The sequence below is a fragment of the Dama dama genome, chromosome 3, assembly GCF_033118175.1.
Source record: "Dama dama isolate Ldn47 chromosome 3, ASM3311817v1, whole genome shotgun sequence".
Lineage (NCBI taxonomy): Eukaryota > Metazoa > Chordata > Mammalia > Artiodactyla > Cervidae > Dama > Dama dama.
The window spans coordinates 41,326,153-41,343,671 of NC_083683.1; the positions used below are offsets into that span (position 1 = coordinate 41,326,153).

Here is a 17,519-nt window from a genome sequence, read left to right on the forward strand (position 1 = left end):
CCTTTTCAACCTTCTTTACCCAGATTTTTTGTGTGGAGGCTGGGTGGCATAGTTTCCTTGTAGCTTTTTACAGCCATGGTTTCTTTTAAAACCCTTAAAGTCATTTAGGAATTGGATAAGCCAGCAGAATTCTATAAAGCCAATATTGACCCCAGGGGTACCATGTGGTCTAAAATGTAATTGACTGAGTGTGTACTTCATCCCGAGGCTGAGCCAACATCCTGACAATTGCACTTTGTAAATTTCCTGAATTCATTCCCTCTGCCACTTTTGTGCTCCAGGAAGAGCATCAAAACACCAATAATTTTCCCCCTCCTCTCAAAATTCACTCTTACATTAACGATTTGAAATGAAATTGCCTTTAAAGCTGTGTGAGGTCAGCTAGTATTACACAATAAAATGAGCCTATTTAATCAGATACTCTGTGGGGTCCATTGCCATTCTCCTAATTGAATTGGACTTCCTGTTACTGTGACTTAAATCATGCATGTTTTGAAAGGACAGAATGAATGCAGTTAATCCAGATTGGGTCACTGAAGACTAACAGTAACAAAAAACCCATTTTCATAACTCAAATGAAAATAGCTACAAATGGTGACTAAATCCATTGTATTAAGTTTGTAAAAGGCAATCTAAAACACTTACCCGTCCAGGCTGAACTATTTCATGGTGTCCATTTAAGCTGTACTGAATTTGCATAAGTTTCTGGAAGTTGTCCTACAGAAAGAGAATGAAGAGCATATGAAGGCATAAGCTCCCAGGTACAACAGTACAACAGCCACTGAAATGAAGATACTTACTCCTTGCTTCATGGTGTCATTGGCGTGGTTGGCTACCTCTATAACAACAGCAAGGGCATCTAAAATATGTAGGAACAGAAGGGGCATTTGATCACTATCATTACCAGTGAAATGCAATACGGAGCAACTCCAGGTAACAAGACGACTAGTGGAAGAGCTCAGTTAACTGTGAGTGGGCAGAAATATACATGGTGAAGTTCCATGAGAGCAAAACCAAGGAAAAACAGGCAAGAACAGTACTTATGAAAAGAAATGAGCCAAAGACAGACTCTGAAGACACATTACAGGGAATCCCCTGGCAGTCCAATGGTTAGGACTTCCATTACAGGGAGTACGGGTTCAACTTCTGATTAGGGAGCCAAGATCCCATAACCATGCAGCCTGGCCAAAAACAAAAAAAAGACACTTTCTAGACCATGCATATCAATAGTTAGGAAGTCAGGATTGTTTTGCGCTGAGATTTGTGCTGAGTCTACAAGGATATGAACAGGATTTAACTGGAAGCTGAGGACCATTCCAGGATAAACTGCCTTGACAGACAAGGATCCTGGGATAGGAAACCAGACTTATGAGAACCTTCGATTTAAGGTCAGGGCTTAGCTGTCTTCTCTTAGTCTGATCCCAAGAGGGAAAAAAGCCACATGGAAGCACTCTGTATCTTAGGAAATTACACACATTATTTTGTGAGTTGGGTTACTGAGCCTCACCTGTGTTTTATTCTTTTTATTAACATCTTGCCTTTATCAATGTTTCTGAACGTCTCAGTCTTACCGTCTTCATTATACATGTAAAGGAAAAAGTGTCCCTTGTCTGCTTTTGGGCCATGGCTGTTCTCAACACAAGACAGCAGTACTCCCCGAGGGAAGGCCTCGGTATGTGTAAGGTAGCTTTTGTTTGTCACAAAGATGGGGCAGTCCACTGGCCTTCAGTGGGAAGGAGCCAGGGACGTTAAATATCCAGCAACGCTAATTAGCAAATCCACACAAAGAGTCATCCCGTATGACAGCAGCACTTCCACAGAGAAAAACTGGTAGAGTGGTAAAGAGGGAAGCATGCTCCCCTGGGCCTGCTGTGTCAGTGACAGTAATTATCAATGAAAGGAATATTTTTTTAAAAAAGACCAATTTCTGGAAAGGGTTTGAGGTTTCTTTGGTCCAGCTACTATACCTACTGGGATTCCCTGATGGCTCAGATGGTAAGAACATGCCAGTAATGCAGAAGGATCCAGGTTTGATCCACGGATTGGAAAGATCCCCTGGAGAAGGGAATGGCTACCCACTCCAGCATTCTTGCCTGGAGAATTCCATGGACAGAGGAGGCTGCTGGGCTACAGTCCACGGGGTCACAAAGAGTTGGACATGACTGAGGAACTAACTATACCTTCCAAGGGATACTCTTTCTGGTATCAACCCTGGAGGTTTCTGTAGCCTTTAAATATACTATTGGACTTTCCTGGCAGTACAGTGAATAAGAATCCACCTGCTAACGCAGGGAACATGGGCTCGAGCCCTGACCTGGGAAGATTCCACACGCCGCAAAGCAGTAAGCCTGTGGGCCACCACTCCTGAGCCCATATACTGCAGGTACCGGAGCCTGAGCACCTACAGCCTGCGCCCTGCAACAGGAGAAGCCGCCGCAATGAGCAGCCTGCTCACCGCAACAAAGAGTAGCTCTGCTCACCGCAACTGGAGGAAGCCCACTCACAGCAACGAAGACCCAGTGCAACCAAAAATAAATTTGTTGGCATCACCTTTATTAAAGGAAAGCAGTATCTTCTTATAGAGACTCCAACCACATAGCAGAATTTACTGCAGTTGGCACTCCTCGTGGCAGATATCAAGAGGTGAGCCTGGACATATTCCCTGCTTTCTGACCTGCCTGAACTCCTAGTGGACAGGGACAACGCTTTAAGATTTAATGAATGGATGGAGTACTAAAGCTGCTACTTGGTCACCTGGCCTCCAGGCTCTGACTTCTCCCACCCATTCTGCAATCCTACTTTTCCCATGTCATCCCTTTACAAGGCCCTGTGTGACTCTGTTCCTTTAACGCTTCTGCTCACCTTCCAAAGCTATATTATCAACAGTCTCATTTTCCCTCACCCTTGGGCAATCTCATCACTGTACTGCATTGCCTCTGACCGTACAGTACATGTCACTGTTCACTGCTCATTCTAAGTCATGTCTTCACTGAAGTGTGTAATTTCCTTTAAACAAGCTCCTTAATCTCTGCCCTGCATCTGTTTTACTGGCAAAATGGAGCTAACAATGGACTTTCTTTGAAGGCAGAAGCCCTGCGACAGATGTTTTCTTGAGGCCTGATCTGTTCAAATCTGTCTAAAATATTTATCTTCCTGATGTCCACTCTTCCTCTCGTCCACCATCTCCAGTCAATTCATCTCTGGTTCCACTTTCCTCTAAGCAGAACTTTGCCTCTTCAATTCTCACACTTTGTTCCCTCTTTCAAATGATTCTATACAGCTCAGCGCATTCTTATTTTAAAGCTATCCGCTTTGTTCTTTACCTGAAGGGTATCACAGACTTCCTTCTTCAACTAAACTAGTTCACCAAAGACAAGAGGCATGTTCTAGCCCCACTCCAATCTTTTCCTTTAAAAAAGCACCCTTTAAAGCATAAAACTTGTGAATAGAAGATGTTAGAGAAAAAGAAATAAAATGATTCATAGAATGAATAAGAATCTCTACAAAATGGGTTAAAGACCTTTCAGCTTTGTAATCTGATAATGCAAAGGAGGATGCACAAGAACGTGATCAAAATTCATAAGATGAATGGAGTGGAGATGGATTTGTCTAGGGTGTTTCTGTAGATTAGAACCAGAAATATACCTATGACATTTAAAAGACGTAGTTTGGGAGTAAATAGAAAAAAACACTACTATTCTGAATGGAATTAAATCCTTGTGTGTGTGTGTGAAAGAGAGAGAGAAAGAGGGAGAGAGATAGACATACTTGCATGCACACGTGTGCATGCACATACACACACAGAGTGTATTATCTCATGAATATCAATGAATCCCTTGTATTGAACTGGATTATTTCCCTTAAGTACTACTGCAGTAAGGGGTGGAAGGATGGCAAAGCTAATGCCCATCTTTAAACAGTCCCAGAATAATAGATTATTTTAGACCTTACGTCTAATTTGTATAGTTTGGTCACTTCATGGACTCAAGATTTTAAAGCCTGAAAGGACGTTGCAGATTTACTGGTTCAATCTCTGCTTTCGAAAGTGGTGTACATTTAGTGAAGGTGAACACACCCTGGCACAGACAGACCGAGCCCAGAAGGACGAAGCTTCCTTTCAGGATGCTGACTCCCATGGCTGCCTGACCATGGGCATCTTTGGTCCCTGTAATTTCACCTGCATCCAGGCCACTACCACTTTATCTAGTTCTATCTTCATCTGCCCAAAATAAGGTTTAAAAAGGCTTCTTATGAATAAAACACAGTTTTGTATATGGGTTTTGTTACATTTTTACTTTCTAGGTCCAAATGAATGTAACATTAAAAAGTTCTAACACATGAGACCACTGAAATCATTTACCTTGAGTGTCTTTGTAATCTTCAGAGTCTTCTAAGAGATTTTTCAAATAATCTAGAAAAGGAAAAAAAAAAAAATATATATATATATATATAGTATTTAGTACAATAAAGCACTAAGGAAAAAAAGATTAGTCAGCCTTATTAGTCAGACCAATTAAGTCAGCTTTATTGGTTAATACACACATTCACTTTGGTTGTGCTAACTTTCTAAAAATGAAAGAATAAAGCCCTGGGGTCAATTTGAAATCAGGACACAGAATCAGAGCTAACCAAGAGCCTAGAGGTTGCACTGGTGATTTTAGAGATGAGTAATCGGGCTACTGAGGACACGTCTCACCCAAGTAATCCCACCTCTTTGTGGCAGAGCCAGGATCAGAATCCAGGTCTGCCGATGACCAGCTCAACACTTTTACTCCAACACACAGGAAATACCTTAATCCCAAGATTAGATGTACATCTAGTTCCAAAATTCAAGCATTAATATATTGAAAGCCTAAGGGACTCAGATTCATCAATCTTAAGAGTCTAATAATAGCCAGAATACATACCAAAAAAAATGCAATATTTGTGTCTAGACCAGTGGTTCTCAAATGGGGGTGACTTTGCCCCCCCGCAAGACATTTGAAAATGACTGAAGATATTTCTGATTATCACAACTGGGTGAAGGGGGACACCGCTGGCATTGAGGGGTTAGAGGCCAGAGATGCCGCTAAACATCTTCCAAATGCACAGGATCGTCCTAATGTCAACATTAGGACCTTGTCAACAGGGCTGCAGTGAAGAAACCCTGGTCGGGATGAAGGTGGTCTGTAAACGAGTGACATGGTACACAGCAGCTCTTGCAACACAAAATAAATTAAGGCAACAGGCTATATTTAGTAAGTCTTTAACACCAAGGAATATTGCTGGATTTCACAGTGACACTTCCTTCTCTGTTGAGAAATGCTGGATAACTTAACCATCAAATTAAAACAAATCCCATTTCCTATAATTTCAAGACCCCACTACATGGTCCCTGTTGACTGTTCTGGTTTTCTTTCTTGTTACTGCCTTACACCAGCCTTTGGTTCTTATTAAAGTTTGATTCTGCACAATTTCTTAAACACTTCCTATGTGTTCCCTGGCTCTATACTTTTTGTCTTTAATGTGCCCTTCTTCTGAATCCTTTCTCTGTCTCTGCATATAAAAATTCTACTCATAATTCATCAAGGCTCATCTCAAATTCCTCCTCCCCTACCAAACTTTCCATTTGAAAGAAACATTCTTTCCCTTTGAATAATACATAACACAGCAGTAACTCACTGTATGCCTTCTACCATTTTGTTTTTCATTAGATTCAAGGCTCCTTGTGGGCAGGGCCTACCCACACCTGATATCATCTTTCTGTCTCTCACACCACTTAGCCAGAGACTTGGCATACAAGGGACAAGAAATGCTTAATGAATTTTTTAAAGATGATCTTTTTCATATAGGATTTTGCCTTAGTTTAGGGAAAAGGCAATAAAAGCTAAAATCAATCCTAATTCCTGTGGGAGCTTGGAAATGGAAAGAGGAAAGGCATATTAAAAGACCGAATGCATTTTATCAGATCCAGTCTCCACTACAAGATACCGTAGGTGACATTAAGCCTCTGTGAGCCACAGCACAGGTTCTATTTTGCCGGAGACCATCACACCACTTGCACTCCCCAGGTGGCGCTAGTGGTAAAGAACATGCCTGCCAACGCAGGAGATGTAAGAGATGCAGTTTCGATCCCTGGGTCAGGGAGATCTCCTGGAGAAGGGCATGGTAACCCACTCCAATATTCTGGCCTGGAGAATCCCATGAACAGAGGAGCCTGGCAGGCTACAGTCCATGGGGTTGCAAAGAGTCAGACACTACTGAACTGATTTAGTACCACGCAATCTCCACTTAGCAATATTATGGAACAAATATAATTTCATCCCATGGATTTACGAAGTCATGCTCAAAAAGGCACAAAGAGAAACTTGGACATTGGTGCCAGCTTTTCAAACTTAATAGATGACATAAACATACACACCCAACTGTTGAAACTATACATCTCTGAGACACTGATCCAAGAACCTATGTGAGTCTAGACATGCACATTGTAACTACCCAGCCCTGGCAGTTAAGTCACGGTGAGATACTGTGGGAGATGGCATTAAGCTTCTGTGAGCCACAGCAGAGGTTCTATCGCACCAGAGGCCATCACAAGCAATTTAGATCCAAAACTGATCTGAACACACATTGGAGAGCATTCTTCCAACCAAATAAGAAAATCTCCAAAACGAACAAAATATATTGACTGTACACTATACTTAGCCTCATCTAAGGTTGAAAAATGAACTCAATCTCACTCTGACCCCATTCAGAATGCATTCCCTGTATAAGTCATCTTTTGTGAATTCAAATATTTAACTTTTTCATGAGAGTAACAGGGTTAGAAAGAAAAACATACTCTTCTTAGGCTACCTCATTAATCAAAAGGGATATTCTTTTAAGCCTGGGGGAGCAGAAGAGTGCAGAAATGAAAGCAGATTTACCTAAACATCAGATTCACAGCAAGTTCCTATTTTGTCTTTGATTCTTGTTCTTTAATACAGAAATGTATCTATGCAAACTAAGACATTTCTCTAAACCAAAAGAGGTCACTGGAAGTTGTCCGTATTAGGAAATCCTGACCTCAGAATCACTATGCTGAGCCTGATAAGCTTCTGAGTTGCATTTTCTTCCCTTGTACTCAAATTCAGCTGCTGCTCGCCAACCTAAACTTTTAGGAACGAAGTGGAAAGACAGAAATTGGCTGAGCAAAAACCCCACCATGAAGCTGTTGCAAAATCATACTATTAATCAAAGAGATAATGGGGTTAGGTTTACTTTCCTTGCCAATTAAAAAAAAAAAAAAAAAACCTTAAAATTCAACTTTCAAAATTCAGCTTTCCAAAAGTGAATTTTAGAATTTCAACTTTCTAATATATTCATCCGTATTTTCAGGTTATCTCATTGCAATACATCTTCCTTTTGAGAACTTTTACCTTTTCTAGGAAGACCTAACCATGATCCCCTCAGTTAAGAATCACTCCATGCCCTAACTACAGAATGAGCGGGAGACTGATTACCCTCTGAGTCAGATGGAAGGAGCAATGAAATCACCCGCTGTCCCAGTGACTGTCATAACCCAGGTGAAACACAGGAAGGGAGACCAGACAGACACGCCTGCATTGGTCATATGGAATTGTTCACTACCTATCATTTAGGTCCTAATATCCTGCTGACCACTTGATGCAAATAACTGACTCATTTGAAAAGACCCTGATGGCTGGGGAAGACTGAAGGCGGGAGGAGAAGGGGACGACAGAGGATGAGATGGTTGGATGGCATCACTGACTCAATGGACATGAATTTGAGTAAGTTCCAGGAGTTGGTGATGGTCAGGGAAGCCTGGCATGTTGCAGTCCATGGAGTCGCAAAGAGTTGGACACGACTGAGTGACTGAACTGATCCTGCTGGAGATCATTTTAAAAAATGAGAACACAGGAGTCATCTTGATTTGCCATGTTGGATTCACAGTATTCCATGACTTCCTTGTTTTCAACAAACCAAACAAAGCATTTTTCAAAACTTCAGTAATAAAAATGCCTCAAATGCTATTGAAGTTATTTATGTCAAAGAAAAACAGGCTGGTGAGGTAAACAGGAGAGTGAAAAAGTTGGCTTAAAGCTCAACATTCAGGAAACTAAGATCATGACATCTGGTCCCATCACTTTATGGGAAACGAATGGGGAGACAGTGGAAACAGTGTCAGACTTTGTTTTTTTTGGGCTCCAAAATCACTGCAGATGGTGATTGCAGCCATGAAATTAAAAGACGCTTACTCCTTGGAAGGAAAGTTATGACCAACCTAGACAGTATATTAAAAAGCAGAGACATTATTTTGCCAACAAAGGTCCATCTAGTCAAGGCTATGGTTTTTCCAGTGGTCATGTATGGATGTGAGAGCTGGACTGTGAAGAAAGCTGAGCGCCGAAAAACTGATGCTTTTGAACTGTGGTGTTGGAGAAGACTCTTGATGGTCCCTTGGACTGCAAGGAGATCCAACCAGTCCATCCTAAAGGAGATCAGTCCTGGGTGTTCATTGGAAGGACTGATGTTGAAGCTGAAACTCCAATACTTTGGCCACCTCATGCAAAGAGTTGACTCACTGGAAAAGACCCTGATGCTGGGAGGGATTGGGGGCCGGAGGAGAAGGGGACGACAGAGGATGAGATGGCTGGATGGCATCACTGACTCAATGGGCATGAGTCTGAGTAAACTCCGGGACTTGGTGATGGACAGGGAGGCCTGGCGTGCTGTGATTCATGGGGTCGCAAAGAGTCGGACATGACTGAGCGACTGAACTGACTGAGGTTTGCATGGGCACAAAATGTAATTTCTGGCCACCAGGTGGCGCCATTGATTAATAAAGGTAAATTAATACCCATAATCATCATCACGCAACAGTAGCAGCGCAAAACTAATTTAGCATGTGCAGCCTCAAGGACTAAGCCAGTTAATTTTGTCCTCATATATAAGGACATATTCTTTCATTCTCATAAAAGAATGAGAACCTAAAAAACACCGTATCTGGTTAGAGCTCTAAGTTTTCAATATATGGACTCTTAGTAAGCCTTACCATTCCTTGATTGCCTAATCAATGAACAGCAACTTAAAGCAGAAGACTATTCAGAGGTACAGTAACCATTACCTAAAGAAGAGTCATCTGTGAGAATCAGGGACTTTTTAATTCAACAGCACCCAGTCAGATTCCTGGACTGTGTGCTCAGAAACAGGTGATGGCAAAGAACAGAGGAAATGAGCATACAGGAAGGGTAATGTTCCAAAGCTGGGTGTTTCGAGTTTGAGGACATGGTTCTATGGTGTCAGGTATCCCTTTAAACACAAATGCTAAACTATGGATTGCAGGAGGACCAGGAGCTTGACTAATTACTCTTATATTACCAGCATCTAAAATAAAGTCTGGGGCATATTCAGCAAATGTTTCCTGAATTTATGATGGACTAAATGACATTCATTTAGGGGTTACCACCTGTTGCTCCATATTTAAGCAGCTGAGATGATGCTCGGAAGGTCTGATTAATTAAAAGTGCTCCAGTCTTTGCTCTAATTTTCCTGCTTCTCAAATATGGAGAACTCAGTTGGGAGCCCTTCTCAGTATGTGGTCCAGAGCTGCCTAAGTTAGTAAAGTGACCTTTCCGGGCTCTCAGGCTCACCAATTCATGTTCTTAGAAAGTTGACAATGCCTTTCTATGAATTAAAAAGGCCATTTATTTCTCAGGACTTCCTCCATGGTCCAGTGCTTCCTAATGCAGGAGGTGTGGGTTTGCTACCTGCTTAGGGAACTAAGATCCCACATGCCTTATGGCACAACCAAAAAGTTAAAAAAAAATTTTTAAAGTCCAATTCTCCTGGGCTGATGCAGTCCTTCACCAGGGCACCCAATAAGGTGACCAGAGTGAAGGCTGGACTTGGAACTCGGCAGGGAGCCGATCAGGACACAGCCACTTGAGGCAACACTGGCCTATCTTAAGACTTTGATCAGTCTGGTCCAGAGGGGACATGTCCAAAGAACTCACAAACCAAACCTGATGCCAGGCTCATCGTAGGGCAAAATTTTAGAGCAGGTCTTACAATGGACAGAATCTCCCTTCAGTTCCTTTTTAGCAGGACAGGTTTGCTTGGCATATCCAGAATGCCCTTAGAGGAGTCAACCCCAGAGGGAAGTCTCCCAATAAATAAATAAATAAAATGTAAACATCCATTATTTTTACTTCACTGACATTGCTCTTCTTTGTCGATAATGTTTTCCAAGCATTAAGGCTGCCAGTTTATCAAGTGAGAATCTCACATGTACAGAAATGGCTTCGTTGTGGCCAAGGTCCACTTAAAGAACCTCTTATTCATATTTGGTCCCCACCAACCCAGTCATCAACAAATCACAGTTGCAAATAAAGTATTTTGAATTGCAACAGAATAAGAGCTGAGCTAATTACAATAGGAATTTTGAATGTTATGACCCTCCCATTTCACAAGGATGTAGCTGCCTTATATCAAGGGCTTTGGGTTCCTTAGAGACGAAATTCTTTGGCTGGTGTCCAGGACAGCCTTGCCTTTCATCATGTTTTGCTCTAGAGAAAATGTTAGAATGAATTTTAGATGTAGAAAATTAGCCCATGGTTTTCAAACAAACACTTGCTATGCAGAGGTTTGAATTTTCAGAAGCAAAAGTTTCAATATTCAGTGGGGATTTTTAAAAGTCATGCATTAATCTGGTTTTGATCTTTTGTCGTATCTGCTTATTAGCCTGTTCACAACTCAAATTTATAGCTTCAGAACACTACAGCAGATGTTTTCAATATCCCATTTTCTATCAAAATGGGAAATCCTGGATTTCTAAAACCTAGAGGGAGTTAATGCCATCCTAGACTGAAAGTCAAGATTACAGGAAAAGTAATATAATACGTTGTTAAAGTCACTTATAATATAATATAAATATCTTGAACAAGATCAAAGAAACTACCTGATCTGAATTTAATCAAAGTTCAAAGGATTGCTTCCTCCACCACATACAGAAATGGAAAAAAACACTTCAGAGGAATTTTTAAATTATACTTTTCATTATATTTTCTCCACTAGGATCCCCAATGATTCACCTTGTTTCAACACCAATGTAGTAACTTCCCACAAATAAAACATTTTTTCCTGAAAATTTTATAGTGCATATAACACAATAGAGACCTCCCCCCACACAAATAAAACCCCAAATCCTAACAGCAGCAAAAACAAACAATCCTGAAAGGACACATGATAGTCATCCCTGAATGGTAGAAGATGAAAAGGGACTTTTTTTTTGTATTATGTAACATACTTTTCATACACACAAAAGTGAAAGAAAGTGAAAGTCACTCAATCATGTCCGACTCTTTGTGACCCCATGGACTATATAGTCCATTGAATTCTCCAGGCCAGAATACTGGAGTAGGTAGCCTTTCCCTTTTCCAGGGGATCTTCCCAACCCAGGGATCAAACCCAAGTCTCCCACATTGCAGGTAGATTATTTACCAACTGAGCCACAAGAGAAGGCCCAAAGTGCACTTGTCCCACCGAGCCCACCAGGAAAGATTCCTTCAAAAAAGAAACGGTGATGCTTACAAAAATAAATCCTCACAATCTTCTCACTCAAACAAATGACCAGATCAATATAAATTCTAGGCAAGAAGAGGAAGAGCTGGGAGGGAACCTGAGGGGTGGGGTGTGGCCCCCAAAGAATAGGACTATAAGCTCCGTAAAGGCAGGGACCACCACTGTGTTGTGCCCAGTTCAGTGGCAGCCACGTGAATACTGGTTGAATGAGTAAGTGGTCGATGAATGGAGGAGAAAATCTGCCCTTGACAGTCAGATTTCAGGGGAGAGTCAGATAATGAATGCAGCTGGAGCAAAGGAAAGCAAGGCTTGCTCAATTCTTCAGTTACAGAGAACACGTTTAATAGTTGTGGTCTTTATACTGTGGACAAATAATTTTTTTTTTCTAAAGTAAGATTTAACTTTTTAGAGCAGTTTTACATTTACAGCTAAGCTGAGGAGAAGATATGAAGACTTCCTACACATCCCCTGCCCCCACACATGCCTAATCTCCCCTATCATCAACACACCCCATCAGAGTGGTACATATCATACAATGGAGGAACCTACACCAACATACCATAATCACCTCAAATTCATAGTTTACATTAGAGTTCATTCTTGACTTTGGATAAATGTGTAATGACATGTATCCATCATTGTGGTAGGTTAAGCAAGTTTTCAACTTTTCTAAAAAGCAAAATAAAAGTATGGCTGCGCAATGACAGAAAATACATACAGCTATCCCTCGCTATCTGTGGGAGATTTAGTTCCAGCACTCTGCTCAGATACCAAAATCTGGATGCTCAATTCGCTTATATCAGATGGTACAGTACAGTAAGCCTTCTCTGTGTGTGAGTTGTGAGTCTGCAGATACTGGAGGCCAACTGCAGAGTTTCTGCTCCCAGTTCCTGGCCCAAAGCTCCCCAAATCTTTACAATCTTCTAAATGACAGAGCAGCAGGAGCATCTTATGTCCTAATATCTGGATTCCCTGGTGGCTCAGATGGTAAAGAGTCTGCCTCTAATGTGGGAGACCCAGGTTTGATCCCTGGGTAAGGATGATCCACTGGAGAAGGAAATGGCAACCCACTCCAGTATTCTTGCCTGGGAAATCTCACGGACAGAAGAGCCTGGCGGGCTACAGTCCATGGAGTCACAAAGAGTCAGATATAACTGAGCAACTTCCCTTTCTTTCTTTCTGTTCTTTGACCTTAGTTCTGACAAAAGTGGGCTTGCCTGGACATGCTAGTGGTAAAGAACCCACCTGGCAATGCAGGAAATGTAAGAAACATGGGTTCGATTCCTGGGTCTGAAAGATCCTCTGAAGAAGGGCAAGGCAACCTGCTCCCATTCTTGCCTGGAGAATTCCATGGACAGAGGAGCCTGGCGGGCTACAGTCCATAGGTCACAAAGAGATGGACACGACTGAAGCAACTTAGTGCTTGCACGCACAAGCATGCACACACAACACACACACACACACACACACCTGCCTTGGAATTTCCTAGGTGACAATAGCATCTTTTGTTGTAACGAGGTGACTCTTAGTGGGCTCCTAAATGGGGATGGGTCACCAGAAAGATCAAACCATGACTAAATGCTTGAAACTTTCAGCACCACTCTCCATCCCCCAGGAAGGGGAGAGGGACTATAAGTGGAGTTAATGATGCGCCATGCTTCCGTGATGAAGCCTCCATAAAAACACCAGAGGACAGGGTCTGGTGGGGTTCTAGGGAGCTGGAGTGCCCAGAGAGGGCATGGGAGTTCCAACCCACATACTTAGCCCTAAGTATCTCTTCCATATGAAGCTCATTTTTATGCCTTATCATACCCTTTTACAATAAACCAGTAAATGTAAATAGGTGTTCCCCTGAATTCTGTGAGCCATTCTAGCAAATTTTCAAACCTAAGGAGAAAGTCATGGGAACCCAGATTTACAGTCTATCAGTCAGAAATAGAGGTTGCAGTCCGAGACTTGTGAATGGCATCTGATGTTGGGAAGGGTCAGTCTTGTGGGACTGAGCCCACTATCTCCAGGCAGATAGTGTCAGAACTGAATTAAATGACAACAGCGGTCATCAACCTTTCTGGCACCAGGAACTGGTTTTGTGGAAGACAGTTTTCCCATGGACCGGGGTGGGGGGACGGCTTCGGGATGATTCAAGTGCATTACATTTACTGTGTACTTTACTTCTATTATTATTACATCAGCTCCACCTCAGATTATCAGGCATTAGATGACAGAGGCTGGGGACCCCTGAATTACAGGACACCGAGCTGGTGCTGAAGAGAATCGCTTGGCATAGGGAAAAAAAGCCCATATATCTAGTGTTTGCAGTGTTGAGTGTGGTGGTGTGAGAGCCAACGGGAGACACAGGAGGAGTGTGTTTTTTCCCAGATCTTCTTGGAAGGGGGCCTGATAAGAACAGCATGACCAGTAGGAAGATATTGCCATAACTTGGCATGAGTTTAGAAAGGTCTGGCCTGGATCATAAAAAGGGAAATGGAAAGAGCAGGAAGCAGAGCAGAGGAAAACTAGTCAGCAAATCCGACGACGGAGGCAAGACGGGGAAACGGAAGCATTTCAGTACTTTCCACAGGTTTGTTTCTGGATAACTGGAAGACTGTTTTTACTCCTAAATGCAATTTATCGATCCATCCATGCAACAAATGTTCACTGGCACTGTCATATAGGAATTCTCAACCTCATAAAAAGGAACATTGCTTATTCTCTGAGCCCTTTCAGTTTAATGAGTCCCTGTTATGTTCCAGAATCTATGCAGGCACTGAGTTAGGATAAAAAGATAGTCTCTACCATGAACTGATGACGAGGTAAAAAATAAAAATTAACGTTGTTTCTTCAGCAGCATCTGTGCGTTTGAAAAAAGCTGTTCCCTCACTGTTGCCTCAAGATCCCCCTTTGTCCTAACTCCAAAAAGAGTTTGGGCCCCACACAGATATAAAGATCTGGCCAGATCCACTGGTCTTAAGTGGCTAAAATAAAGGCAAAATTTACAAGTTTCTCTTCTTAAATTAAGTCACTTTATTTTACTACTTAAAAAAAAATTTGATCTTAAGCATTTCATTATACAACATAGACATTTTCTTTGATCCCATTTTGAGTTAAGTTTAGAAAAACGTTATCAAGAATTTAGTTGGAAATTTTACTACAATGAAGGAGCAGAGAGCCTAAAAAAAATACCCACTAAAAACCCAAATTAGGTCCTGAAGAAAACACTGCAAGACAATAGGATGGTTGTTTGAACAGCAGGGCAGGACTGCTATATCTGGGGATTTCTACTTACCTCTCTCTAAAAGAATTCCAAAAGAAACTCTCTTATCTGTACTTCATCCCTGCATTTCTCAATCTTCCCTTCCTCAGAAGCCAAAGTGGGCAGAAATCTACTTACACCAAGCTGGGCAGGAATCCTTCCCTTTCTCTGCCCAATAAATCAAAGTTGTCAGGAGTTGCCTCACATAGTCTCACTCTTTCTCTCTGTGTCCCTGGAGTTTCTAAAATGGAAATAAAAGTACCTCCCTCATAGGGTTTTTTTGAGTATTAAATCATTCAGTTTGTTTATCCAAAGATGAGGACCCAGCTAATTCACACGTCTGAATTGATGCTAACTTAGACCTAAAGTCCAACTGCTAAAAAATCTAAATGCATAGACAGGAGCAGTTTGATAACAAAAGCAGAAATATCTTGCAAGGAAAAGAAAAATCAGAACATGACAAAAAGGAGTATTGGAAAATCAGAGTTTTAAATAAAAAGACGTATAAAATAAACTGTTGGCATCAATTCCCATATGTCCTTAGGATTATGATCATAGATTCTTCAACTAATACTATCTGTGCTGCTGGGGCAGGACATTTCACCTCTCTGGAGAAGAGAACATCCCTGAAATTCTCTCTCTAAATGTTTTCCTTTAGGCTAAAGATGTTTTGGTTAAAAGGATGCTTTAAATGTAGCTTAAAATCAACAAAAGTTATTTCCTAAATAGCTTTCAAGTGATTCCAAACTGACCCAGATACATTGGGGTGCACTAAATTATGAATTATTAATTAAAAGACTCACTTGTCAGGACTTCCTGGTGGTCCAGAGGTTAAGAACCCGCCTGCCAGATACAGGTTTGATCCCTAGTCTGGGAAGATCCCATATGCCGCACAGGAAATAAACCTGTGTGCCACAACTACTGAGTCTGCATCTAGAGCCTGTGCTCCGTAACAAGAGGAGCCGCGGTGATGAGGAGCCCACACACCTCAACAACGAGCAGCCACTAGTCGCCACAGCTAGAGAGCGCTCGCAGCAGCAACAAGGCCCAGAGAAGCCATAAAACAACAACAACAAAAACTCACTCATTGACCTCAAGGGGTTTATAATCAAATTAAAGAATCAATATTCAAGTCATACAGATATCAGCAAATAAACAAGTCAAATAAATGTTTACTAAGTCACACTGCACCGATACTAAGGATCAAGGAGAACTGAAGTAATCAGAGATGGCTTTGGAGGGATGGGGGACTCAGGTCAGGGTGGAGGAAGGGAAGGATCTGAATCAACGGAAGAAAAGGCACAGAATGAATATGAAGTCTTTGCTTTACAAAGTCCATGTTCTTTATTTAACTTTAGTCCTGCTGCCACCTAGGGCTTCCCTGGTGGCTCAGAGGATAAAGCGTCTGCCTGCAATGCGGGAGACCCAGGTTCAGTCCCTAGGTTGGGAAGATCCCCTGGAGAAGGAAATGTCAACCCACTCTAGTATTCTTGCTCGGAGAATCCTATGGACAGAGAAGCCTGGCGAGCTACAGTCCACGGGGTCGCAGAGGCAGACACGACTATGAGACTTCACTTTCTTTCTTTCTTTGCAACCTTGAAAAAGTCATTTATTACCTTTACCTAATCCACAATTACTAAGAGTCTACTATATATAAAGTATTGTACACTATTTAAACAATGTAGATTTTCCAAGTTAAGAAATGGTGGTGGTGGGGGGGGCGCTTTAAGATTAAAGAAGACACAGCTCAAAACTAACCCCAACTTCACATCATCTTGGTTATAAAACAATGAAACAACCGAAACCTATTCCCTTAAAGAGAATTTTTAAAACTTGCTGTTGCTACTTCACCATTCATCAATTAAAATCAAACTCAGCATGAAACCTACATTAAACACATGTTTAACTTTTACTTAGATCAGTCATAGTGTGGGAAAAAAATATTTTTACATGAAAATTTCAGAACCTTGCTCCATTCTTCTCCCATTTGAAAACCATAGTTGTCTTTTGCCACTAAAAACAGTACTTAATTCAACAGCTGTAGAAATAGCCTGAGCCCTTCAATAGCTCATTTATGATAAAGCATTGAATTTATCTAGCAAAAACACAACACATGCATGGGCACTTCCTTTTGCCCTGTGTATTCTCAATCTCTGCCAAATGCAGAGGAAAGAAAGTACAGATGGACAGGATATCCTGAAATTATTTGGTTTGCCTTATGTCACTCCAGAGAGAAATCCAGTGCCTGATTCACAGTGAGAAATTCAAATTAAGTAGAAATATCTAGGGTAGCCAGTCCTGGGGCTGAAGGCAGGCATTCCTCACCAGCGGTTCACTAGGGAAGCTTGGAAGGATGGCTTTGCCTAAAGGGAAATCAAGAAATCTTGGCTTTCCAGAATTCACTTCCCTCATTCCATTAAGCTCGTGGCTTAAGAGAAAGTGATTAAGAATAAAAGCATGCATGCCATTTCTTAAGAACACTAACAGGAACCAAGTATCTCAAAACCTATTACATAAAATTACAACTGACTGAATTTAGAGCTGTGGAGGCATTTGAATATTCTTGTGTATTTGGACACAATTCCTTAAAAAAAATTTTTTTTTCTTGGTATGTAGGATCTTAGTTCCCAGACCAGAGATTGAACCTGTACCCCCTGCATTGGAAGAGGGGAATTTTAACCAAAGACATCCAGAGAAGTCCTAG

General features: G+C 41.5%; 1 protein-coding gene across 2 annotated transcripts in view; it reads right to left on the reverse strand.

Annotated features, from left to right (window-relative positions):
- Positions 1 to 17,519, reverse strand: part of FGD6 (FYVE, RhoGEF and PH domain containing 6) — a 117,441-nt gene that overhangs the window by 24,579 nt on the left and 75,343 nt on the right. For both annotated transcript variants that reach the window (XM_061125966.1, XM_061125974.1), the window contains exons 9-11: positions 4,361 to 4,411; positions 801 to 859; positions 646 to 717 (exon numbers count right to left, since the gene is read on the reverse strand). In XM_061125966.1, the coding sequence (XP_060981949.1) occupies positions 646 to 717; positions 801 to 859; positions 4,361 to 4,411 (182 nt within the window). The remainder of the gene's footprint in view (positions 1 to 645; positions 718 to 800; positions 860 to 4,360; positions 4,412 to 17,519) is intronic.